The following is a 10,954-nucleotide window of genomic DNA, read 5'->3' as shown; positions in this document are numbered from 1 at the left end:
ATCCAAGGTTGTTGGGTGTTTGTCTATGTTGGCCCTGTGATAGACTGATCACCTGTCCAAGCCGTACTAGTTCTCTACAATCCTGCAGAGGATGATTTAGATACTGGATGGATGCATGGGATTGGGATTGTTCAGCTCAAACTTTTTATGCATTTAGCAGCATAACTCCAGAAGCCGATTAACTGAACACAAGCCTTCCTCAGATACAGTTGTAAACTATGAAGTGCAAACGAAGGACTAACACTTCGTCTGATAGCGCAACACAATGGTTGACACATTGTAGCTTTAAAAGAGCTGTAGTTGATGATAACCTTGTGTTTTGTCTGCCGTTGTAAAACAGCAGAATTAAAAAAAAGCCTATTTGAGAAATCTTTGTTTTAAGTGTCATGGATTCCCCCTCATTAGCTATGACACAATACAAACTCTAACAATAGTCAGCAGGTTAGTGAGAAGCTGGTCATTTTTACTGCCTTTCGTCTGTGACACTAGCTTTGTATCTTTCTTCTTTGTCCACAGGACGTTAGTGGCATGTCCCTGAGCATGCTGGCAGCAGCGGGGGGACAGGACGACATCCTCAGGTTGCTGATAAAGAAGGGGGTGAGGGTGAATGGACGACAGAAAAACGGCACTACAGCCCTAATGCACGCTGCTGAAAAGGTAAGTCAGCTAAATGTTATTTATGGACATTAAATTTCATCTAGAATTTCCACTGAAGTCAGAAACTGTAAAAACTTATCACAAAAAACAGCAGAGATATGTATAGGTTTAACTTTAATTACAATTGCCTTACATATGGTTCTGTTAAGGCACAGATGCAAATGATTAATGATAATACAGACTTATGTAATTCCTGTTAAGATCCACCCAGTCTTTATCTAAGACTCAGTGACATGTAGAATCTCCCGAATTCAATATTGGGTCATGTATGAATGTAAATGTAATGGTATACCTTAAATGATATATTAACCTTTTTATAAGGGATGAAATGGCTGAGACTAAAATGCAGACAGTCACCACTTTTGTTTATTCTCTCACAGCTTTAATTTTATTTCTGTCCTCTATCAGAATTTCTTGACGACCGTTGCTATCCTGCTGGAGGCGGGCTCCTACCTCAACGCTCAGACACTAAGCGGGGAGACCGCACTGATGAAGGTAACGTTGCATTTCACACACAAGCCTCATGTTTGATGATAATTTGCTGATAATCATTTAGCAATCTGGAATTGAATTGTGATTATTACGAGTGTAGTATGTTGTCTAAATTAATTACTTCAAGGAAATTGTTGAAGGAATAGTTCAATATTGATGGAAATATGTTTATTTGCTTCCTTTCTGAGACTCGATACCACTCTCGTGTCTGTTTGCTAAGTATGAAGCTACGGCTAGAAGACCGTTAAATCCGGAGGAAACAGTTGTCCAAGGGTTAAAACAATCCCCATGCCAGCACCTTTAAAGCTCAGTAACTAACACAGAGGCTCTGTTGGTTTGCTGGTGACATCATGGTGGCAACAAGACTCCAGAAAGTCACTACGCCCCGGCTAATATTCCACCACGTAACCCTGCCGTTTGTCATTTTTCACTTCAGTTTTTTGTGCAGAATAGACAAAGGAGGTATATTGTTTTGCTAAATGATGGATTCAATTTGTGCTAAGCTAAGCTAACCCTCTCCTGGCTGCAGCTTTGTAGTTATCATACAGACATGAAAGTCATATCAATCTTCTCATCCGACTCTTTGCTAGTAGCATATTTCCCAAAACGTCAAACTGTTCTTTCATATAGCAACATTGATTTCAGTCATGTCACCCAGCCGCCCTGAAACTTCACGCACAAGCCGAGAAGGGTCAGAAATGTATCAACTAAGATCACAATAATAGTCTTGAACCAGCTTGGATGACGTGTTTTTAATCTTCAGAGTAATGACAGACATGATTTATCCTCCACTGCATCGTCTGGAAAGTGTTTAAGTTTTAGGAGAAGTTGAAGAAAAGAACCTGTAATGAACCTTTAGGCCTCTTATCCAGCAGACTGAATGACAGCAGTAGGGATCTATACATGGGACACAGGTTGTGTTTGTAAAGGTTTCCCGTCTTCCACTACAGGCATGTAAAAGAGGGAACGCTGACGTAGTGCGCCTCCTGCTGGAGTACGGAGCTGACTGCAACATCCTGTCCAAACACAAACACACGGCCATGTACTTCGCCAAGCTCAGCAACAACCTGGTGGTGTGCGACCTCATCAGGGACCACATCAGCGTGTGAGTGCTAGGGTGGAAACGATTGGGAGACGTGTGTGTGAGTGTGTGTGTGTTTGTGTGTGTTGGAGGAAAAACAAACAAAAAGTATTTAGATGTTGAAATACTTTTTGGTTGTATGTTTTTGTTGAATAAGTTTGAATAAGAAGTTTGATTTCTGAAAATAAGGATTTCATGTTGATAGTAAAGTATCAAATAATTTTTTTTTTTTCATGGCTCTTACTAACTGATATACAGCAGCTACACTTGGTTACACAGCTGTCTGGTGTGTAGTCATGCTCTACTCCATCTTATCCTGTAACTCTTTGTGTCTCTGCCGGTCAGGTTGTCCAGTGTGGCGGAGGACACCATCCGAGCGTACTTTGAGTCTCGTCTGGTGCTGCTGGAGCCCGTCTTCCCTCTGGCCTGCCACAGGCTTTGCGAGGGGCCCGACTTCTCCATGGAGTTTGCCTTCAAGTCGCAGCCACAACCGGAGGGTAAAAACACAACTTTATCATCTCACACAGCTTAAGAGATGATGGTGCTGGGCTGATCACGTTATTGATCCATCTGAGTCTCTCAACAATGGGCTTGAGACCCAACAAAAAAAGTCACTTGAAATGGAGACAACAGTGTGGGAGCAGGGTGTCTGCAGGTCTCAGAGAAACAGCCTTATATAAGCTATGAAAAATATTTTTTCTTGCACAATTATATCTATTAAAAATGGTCTGCTGGGAGATGTTATACCTTTACATTACCTCATCTATAAACTGCATATGAGACCAGTAGAGCTCTGGATTGTGCATGTAGGAAACTGTTTAAGCTTTTTTTAATGGAATTACATTTCATCATCATTATTATTATGATTATTATTATGTTTTACTGTCAATTCAGCATTAATGTGAATGAACAAATTTGTTTATAAACTTGTTAATTGATATTATGCTACTAAGAATCATTATTATTTTTTAAATATTTATTATTATTATTATTATTATTTGTTACTTAATGAATAGTTGTAGGCCGTATTGTCCCTACTGGTCTTCCCTCGTTCTTTGACCATTATGAACGTGAAAAAATCTTAAAAAGTGTTTGTTGAAGGAGGGATAAAAATTAAAATACCTTATTGATGCCATAGTGTGGTGCATCTCTGTAATGGTATTAAAAAGCCTTAAATTTAATCCGCTGAACGCTCTCTACCTTTTTATTCTTTTTTCTCTTCCTCTCTCATGATACCCTTGTCTCTCGCTCCTTATTCCAGGCTCAGGAATCCTCCTCTTCATCTTTCACGCCAACTTCCTGAGCGAGATCACAGCCAGGCTCTGCGGCCCCTGCAGCGTTCACGCCGTGGTGCTCAACGACAAGTTCCAGCTGCCCATCTTCCTGGTTGGTTCTTGACAAAAACAGCTGTTCAGTTACACAGAAAAGCTCAATTTTACCAAGAGGTGCATCAGAACAAATTTAAAAAATGCGCAGATCAAAAGTGGGCAACATATAAAAATAGTTATAATCCATTAGATTCATTAGAAGGAGTTTGCCATTCCTGCATGTGATTCACATGACCTATTACACCACCTACTTCACAGGAAACAACTGTATGTATGCATTACTGTTTATAACTGAATTTATTTTAGTAAATCTTTTTATATTAAATGCGGATATACTTGTTTTCCTAATTTTTTTCCATGTTTGTCTTCAAACATTCAGGATAGCCACTTCATCTACTCCTTCAGCCCAATACCAGGCATCAACAGACTCTTCATTCGTCTAGCAGAAGCACCAACAGCCAAGGTGAGACACAAAAAAGACTCTTCTACCAATCAGGTCATCAAACAGTCTGAGAAACAGCTGTTTTCAGGATTGAGAATTTGTCCTTTTTAAAGGAGCATAAATGATGCAGCTATCAGCAGCTTTAGAGACACAGTTATGTGTTCATGGTAACGGTCATGTACTATCGAGAGCTGCACTGCAGGAAACCGAGTGCTCGGACAAATCTAAATTGTAGAAAGAAGCTTCCTGAATGAGTGAGCTTGGATGGAGCATCACTCTTGACCAATGAAAGGAGGCGAGTGCCTGCTCGCGAGCTCAACACAAGGGGATGCGAGGACAGAGACAGACGCTGTGTATGCGGCTAGTTTGTAGTGAAAATGCGAGTGCCTTGTAATAATAAGTGGATCATACGAGTGGACAGATGGACAGTGGAGAGGAAATGTGTTCAAACTTTTCCCAAATGAACTCTAAAGAATCCAAGCTGATCACAAGGCTTCATGAAGGCCCCGTTCAGATCATAGTGAAAGTGCTCAGTTCTTGGTAGATTACTCTGTAACTGCACTTCTACTACTGTGACCTGGCCACCCTGGAGAGAGGATTTCTGCCGTGATAACTTTACAGAGGTGTAGAATCCTATTTCACAGTATTATAAATGGTGGATTAAACTAAAAAGAAAACTACCTGGAAAGTATTTCATCCTCTCACCTGTACCTGTGGCACAACACCAATGCAGCACTTTGCAGTCTTTTAGTGAACCCGAAGGAATAAACTACAAAGTTTTTTTTTGGCTGCAGCATCACTGTTAAGGTTAGCCAGCTACCACAAATAACATGCAAGTCGCTGTCAGGGCTCTTGTTGACGAGCATCCAGAATCATGTCGTAGTCTTTGGGCTCATGCTCTGTCTCAAACATTGCTCAGGAAACAGCCGAGGGAACATCATTTCTTGCAGTCCGGAGTGAAACGTACTCAAAATCTTGGTGAACAAAATTAGAGGGTTTATTCTCTGAGCTTCAAGTCATTCTTACTATATAAGATGACGTGCTTTAGTCACTTTATCTCTTTCCTGCTCAGTGACGGTGGCTGTCAGTACATGTTAAAGGATGAGGCTGGCGTTGTTCTCCACGCTTCTTCTTTCTTGCCAAAAAAAAAATCCCATAAAAACAATTTTTTCCAACTTCCCTACTCTGTCTGTGGGACTCGTGAATCTTTGGAAACAGTTCACAAATATACAGTGTAGTTTTATTTTGAAATGTGTGTGTTGGGCAGTATTTTCAGTTCAGTCACATTTGGTGTGTGTGTGTGTGTGTGTGTGTGTGTGTGTGTGTGTGTGTGTGTGTGTGTGTGTGTGTGTGTGTGGCTCTATGACAGATGATACTTGTTAGAATTAATTTATTGTTGCTTTTGGTATTTTTGCTGGCCTTACTCATCAACTCCTCAAACGTACAATTTTCTCTGCAGCGGAGAGTAAAAGCTTTTAAGAACTGAACTACCAAAAAGTCAAACTGTTGTAATAGATTAGCTGTGGATTCTTTAACAGAACGTCTAACTGAGTTTTTTTCCACTGATGTTCTTCTTTCCTCAGGTCAAACTCCTCATCTGTGCGTACAGAGTGCAGCTGCAGTGACGGCTCCTCTAAAGTCACGCCAGCCCTGGCCACCACAGCAAAACACACAAATAAAACACACACCGCCACACACACCGAGCAGCGGCTGAAATGCTCTGCCAAGCTCACTGTCTTGTAAGAGAGGAAGACTTTGTTGGATCTTCGTCGCCGTGAAGTGAAATGACGTCAGTGACGACATCTGAATCCTGTCCAGACAGCAGCTCCGCGTTCGTCCTTCACGTGCAGCACAAATCCGAGGATCTCACGAGTGACCCTCCCCTCGAGCAGCCCGTCCATTTGTCGGTGAAACCTTTGCTTCCACAGCTTCTGGGTGGAAGGAGGCAGCCACAAACTCCCGCCTCTTCCACTTTAGTAAAACTTCAGAGTTTGAAACCCTCCTGGGTTGTGCCTTTTTTTCCCCCCAGAGTTCCACCTCCTGTGAGCCTGGATATGATAGATGTGTGTGTGTGTTTGTTCATAGACCTAGTTTGTGTGTACGTGTGTGTAGATTGGATTTTTGGGTGAATTTGAAGAGGGGATTTCCCATTGCTGTTTTTTTAATTTATTTTTTTTTATTTTTAGCATTTTCCTTGGACCAAGCTGGTGCTTTCCCACTCAAGTTGTTCTTGGTGACACATTACTTTATAATGGACTTATTTCAGTGTATAAACTTGTGTGTGAGTGTTGCCAACCCCCTCCCTCCCCCAGGATTTTATTCTTCTCAGTCAAAAATTATGAACTCTTTCCTAAAGCTATGATGCGTTACTGGTTGTCAAATCTGACACAGCTGTGTTAACAACAAATGGGAAATTGTGCTTTTGTTGTTTTTTTGTCACAGAATGAGAGATTTTCTCGCCAACCGAGATTGATAACATCTTTTGGTTTCACAAAACCAGAGACCTATTTTCTCCCTAATTTCACAACTCAGTCACATCACTTCAGAAGAGAAATATAAAAGTTCTGACACTGACTCAACTCACGTGGGGCACAGACACAACACACGTGCATCCTTAAGTTGGGTGTAATTCTCCTTTAGACGCCCAGTATCTTGTTTACAGTGATTTTTTTTCCACAAGTTCACACACCAGAATGAGGTGATTTCAAAGTAAGATGTTGCGTTTTTAATGAATGAAAAGTTCCTTTTTGCCTTCCTTGTTGCTGTTTATATTTTCTGGTCTGTACATATTTACATACTATATATAAATATATACATACTTATATACAGTTATAAAGTGTCATCTGATGACTGCTAATGTTTTGTTGCTCTTTGCCACTGTTAGGAGTAGGTTAAATTATTTAGTGTGTTACAGTGAAAAGCTCTGATGTTAATCTACTTTTAAGGGCTAAAATGTCTCGCCTTCGATCGACCGCCCTGCTTGTGAAGGTCAGGGGTTTTAAAATTGGAAATCTTTTTGGTCACGTATTGATCGATGCAGGATTTTTGGGGTTTTTTTTTTTTTTTTTACAGGGACACTGTACCGAGCCTGTCGGTGCAGGACAGCCAATCAAAACTCACTCCTCCGACAAAAACAGTCTTCTTTTTTTTTTCTTTTTTTTTTTTGCCCGGATTTGAAAAGTGTAGTTGATTTTAAAGGACCCCCTCTACAGGGAGACAAATACCAAATGTTGTGAGAACACGCCTAGATTTTAGCTGTGTGATATTTCCTATTGAACTCAGCTCAGGCCAGCAATATGTCTATATAAGTGTGGAACAGTACCGTTGAAATGCTGTCCGTGTTGCTGTCCATGCTGCCTTAATATCCAGTTTTCACACCATCTTGTGTTTTGTCTTTCACAGTTGAAAACTGAGGAGGAGGAATATACACGGTTGTACTATTTTTGACTGTTAAACAAACTCAACCAACAGCTCCGAGTGTAAATCTGACTCCAGAAATTTCTTTTGATACACACATATTTCAGAGACAACGTAGAATACGTTACAAAAAGAACCAGACGACCCGGTAGAGACAGTATGGACGCCTGTATTCAGAGCATATGCATGAAAATATAATCGGATCTCTGTTTGTCTTTAGCAGACTTAAACTGTTAGGTGTGTGTTCAGTCTAGTACAAAAACCTTCTGAATAAATGTTCAAATTCAGCACCTCAAACAGCTGGTTCTCCCAAGAACCCCCCCCCCCCCCCCCCCCCCCTTTAAGAAAACCTTACTGTTTGGTTCCTGTTTTTCTGACACTCTCTGATTGTACTCCCTTCGGTCGTGTCATTACAGAGCTGCTCACCTCTTGCTTACCTGGTGTTGTAGCTCCCTGATTCGGTTTAGACACCAGAGGCAAATGGGTTCAACAGAAATCATGCTTCTCTCATGTTGACACTCACTTCATCCCCGACCTAACAATGTTGACTTGCATGCAGTACTTTTCCGTTCAGCCTGTTAAGTGGCAGCAGAACTTCGAACAACGCAGCCAAAGAAACATGAAAACTGACGAGTCGGTACATGTGGAAAAGGATGTGTTTGGTGTTCTGTTTGTTGACTAGCAATTTGTGGGCAGCTCTATAATCATGTGACTACTTAGATTTATGATCGGTGTGAAATGGAAAGTGTTTTAAATAAGAAAAATATATAAAACTCGCATATCCAACCTTTGGGAGTCAGGAGGACTGTTTGAGGATTATCTGGAAAAACCAAAGATAACTTCAGAACAGACTTTTAACCAGTCAATTTGCATGTTTTAGCTAATTTTATTACAAAGTTTACAAGTACATCTACCCATTTTTGCAAACCACTGTGCTTTGTGTCCTAGTTTTTAATGTATTTGTCCTATTTTCCATGTAGTGATTGGTTCAGAATCAGAAGTAGACTCTTGAAACTTACTTGAGTTGTGTAAATCTAAAAGAATTACCATTACGACCGCACAGACTTTTCAAATCAATCTGGACTTTAAACTGCTAGTGATGCTTCATTCATGACTACGCCACAATAATAAGTGAATTACACCGATGTAGCAAGTTTCAGGAGTTTGCTAATTGACTATTGCAGTGCGTAGAGATGAACATGAGTCAGTGGCTGCGTGGAAGGAAGGAAAAAATCTATTAAGAGATCTGAAACTTTCAAGCTTGCATTGAAAAATTGTCAGCGTAAGGAACAATACGTAGGATTTGTAGTTGAGAGAAAAACAGTAGAATGGTCCTTTAACGGGCGAACAGGATTCGGGTCTTCTGTTTTGCCTCCTGTGTGCACCTTTATTTTTGAGCGTGTTGACAAATATTTGGCTCTGAATGTTTCCTGCAGGTAGATGTACAGTGTGTGTGTGTGTTTGTGTGTGTGTGAGAGAGAGAGAGAGTGACCTCAATGTTGTTTGTATAGACGCCGCAGCCAGTCACCGCTTTACCCTGAGGCCGTGTCTCTGTCCTGAATAAAATGTGTACATTTATTTTCACACTGGGTTCTCTGTGTCGTTCCTCACACAAACTTTGTGTCACTGTACGTGATAAGCCAGGTGCTCAGATCACACGTTTTTCAAAGTAGTTATTTAGGCTTTATTTAGTAGAAGTAAGAAGAGAAAAAAAGGTATGTGGGTATGTGATAACTTCTAGATTTAATTTACCACATAAAAACGTGGAGTTTGGTGTAGTCACAAGTTATTTCCTGTTCTTTTTCTTCTTCTTTATTAGTTTCATGTCTAATAATACAAGAGAAAGATAAATTTAAATTATTGAGTGAGAATTGAATATTGTATATCATTGTTTACTGGCAAAAATGACAATTTTATTCAATTAAAGTAAAATATACACAACAAATAAAACATGCAAAAGGTGAAGGGCTCTGAATAATTCCTGAAGCCACTGTATCAAATTCACGACAGCAACTCTGTTGGCCATGACTTCCATATGTGAAATCCCTGCCTCCCCATGACCCTAAAAGGATCAGCAGTATGGCTAATTAATGAATGACAATGATCATCTAATGTTAATGATCATCTTTGAGATGTTTGGATTGGAGACTGTGATGAAGAGGAGGAGAACCAAGTATTTTACTTACTGACCGCGGACTGTTAATGGAGCCAGGGATGGGGTCACTGCCTCCAAGTTGTGTGTCCTTATTTGAAGGAAAGATGGCGGGTTCCTCACCATCAGTAGCCAATCATCATCATTCTGGCCCAACATATGCCTGGTTTGTCGGCCCGAGTCTGGCCCATGTTCTCCCACATCTGGGCAGCATCTGGCTGATACCCTTTGGTATTGGCTGACAGCCAGAAGATTTTTATGTGTGTGTGCCAGAATTGGTCCAGATGTGGAAGTAGCATCTGACAATCATGCAGTTTATGGGCCAGATTTGAGCTGTGGAACCAGACGTTTACTGGGCCAGAACAAAACAAACAAGTAAGGACTGGATTAATTTTGCTATCTGGACAAAATCCTCTATGGCAGTGTTACTGTAACCTGTTCTTTTTGTAAATAAATGAGTTGAAATATGATGACTTCATTAACTATTCAGAGAGCCGGTATAACATTTCATTGTGTGGTCAGTTATAGATGACTAATGCATCCCAGTACTATAGACAAATAGCACTACACCCAGGGGCGGAGCCAGACATTGATATTCACATTCTCCCCCGGGGAATTTTTTTCCCCATTCACAGCAGCTAGATCCACTATTTACTGTATCAAGCCATTAGTACATCATTTGGTAAAAACATGAAAGTTGCCCAGGAAAAAAAAAATCATCCTAAACCGGCATCATGTTTTGAATCTAATTGTTCTCTCTAATCTAAGCGATTTTGACAAAGACTAATTTTCGCTACTGCCACATAAAAAGAAGCAAAAATTGTCTGATGTGACTATTTTGAATTTACATGACACAGGTGGTGAATGACTTTGGCATAAACAGCATCACTAATCTTGATACCTATTTCTTTTGTTACACTATGCTGAGTGCAGTTCATAGACTGAATGTTTAGATGACAAATCTACATTTAAATCCAGACCATAATGATATATGCTGCGCTAACTGAGCAGACATGGATCCACAACAAGGCCAAGTAAATGTCTTGAATGTCTGAACTGAATTTTAGGCCAACAGAAGAACATTTACTCTAATGATATTACATTTCTTTACGGAATAGCATCATAGGATAAACAACATGGACATGTACTGTAATGTCAGACAGTATTTTATTTGATCTACTCCGGATCACTCTGTTTTCATTCCCTCCTCTTTTCTTCTTCTTTCACTCTCTCAGCTCCACTCATCCATCCCTGGAAATGTCCTGCTGACTGCTTCTGCTGCTTTGCTCATATTCATCAAGTGAAGTCCAGTTTAATCCTAGAACACATGTGAAAAATTACATTGCTATCGGGGAATTACATTTTCATTTTCAAGTTTACATGAT

The 10,954-nt window shown here is 40.3% G+C and overlaps 1 protein-coding gene across 1 annotated transcript in view; it reads left to right on the top strand.

The window, feature by feature from the left end:
- Positions 1-9,001, top strand: part of mphosph8 (M-phase phosphoprotein 8) — a 30,158-nt gene extending 21,157 nt beyond the window's left edge. Inside the window, exons 8-14 of the mRNA XM_023403276.2 lie at positions 517-657; positions 1,066-1,152; positions 2,100-2,254; positions 2,576-2,727; positions 3,492-3,616; positions 3,938-4,021; positions 5,584-9,001. Coding sequence (XP_023259044.1) covers positions 517-657; positions 1,066-1,152; positions 2,100-2,254; positions 2,576-2,727; positions 3,492-3,616; positions 3,938-4,021; positions 5,584-5,625 — 786 coding nt within the window. The 3' untranslated portion in view covers positions 5,626-9,001. The remainder of the gene's footprint in view (positions 1-516; positions 658-1,065; positions 1,153-2,099; positions 2,255-2,575; positions 2,728-3,491; positions 3,617-3,937; positions 4,022-5,583) is intronic.
- The last annotated feature ends 1,953 nt before the right edge of the window (positions 9,002-10,954 follow it).

Source organism: Seriola lalandi, unplaced genomic scaffold (assembly GCF_002814215.2).
Source record: "Seriola lalandi dorsalis isolate HSWRI2012SDOR001 ecotype SW California unplaced genomic scaffold, Sedor1 jcf7180002054104, whole genome shotgun sequence".
Classification (NCBI taxonomy): domain Eukaryota; kingdom Metazoa; phylum Chordata; class Actinopteri; order Carangiformes; family Carangidae; genus Seriola; species Seriola lalandi.
The sequence above is the reverse complement of the archived record's forward strand: the minus strand, read 5'-3'. Positions and strand labels throughout refer to the sequence as shown.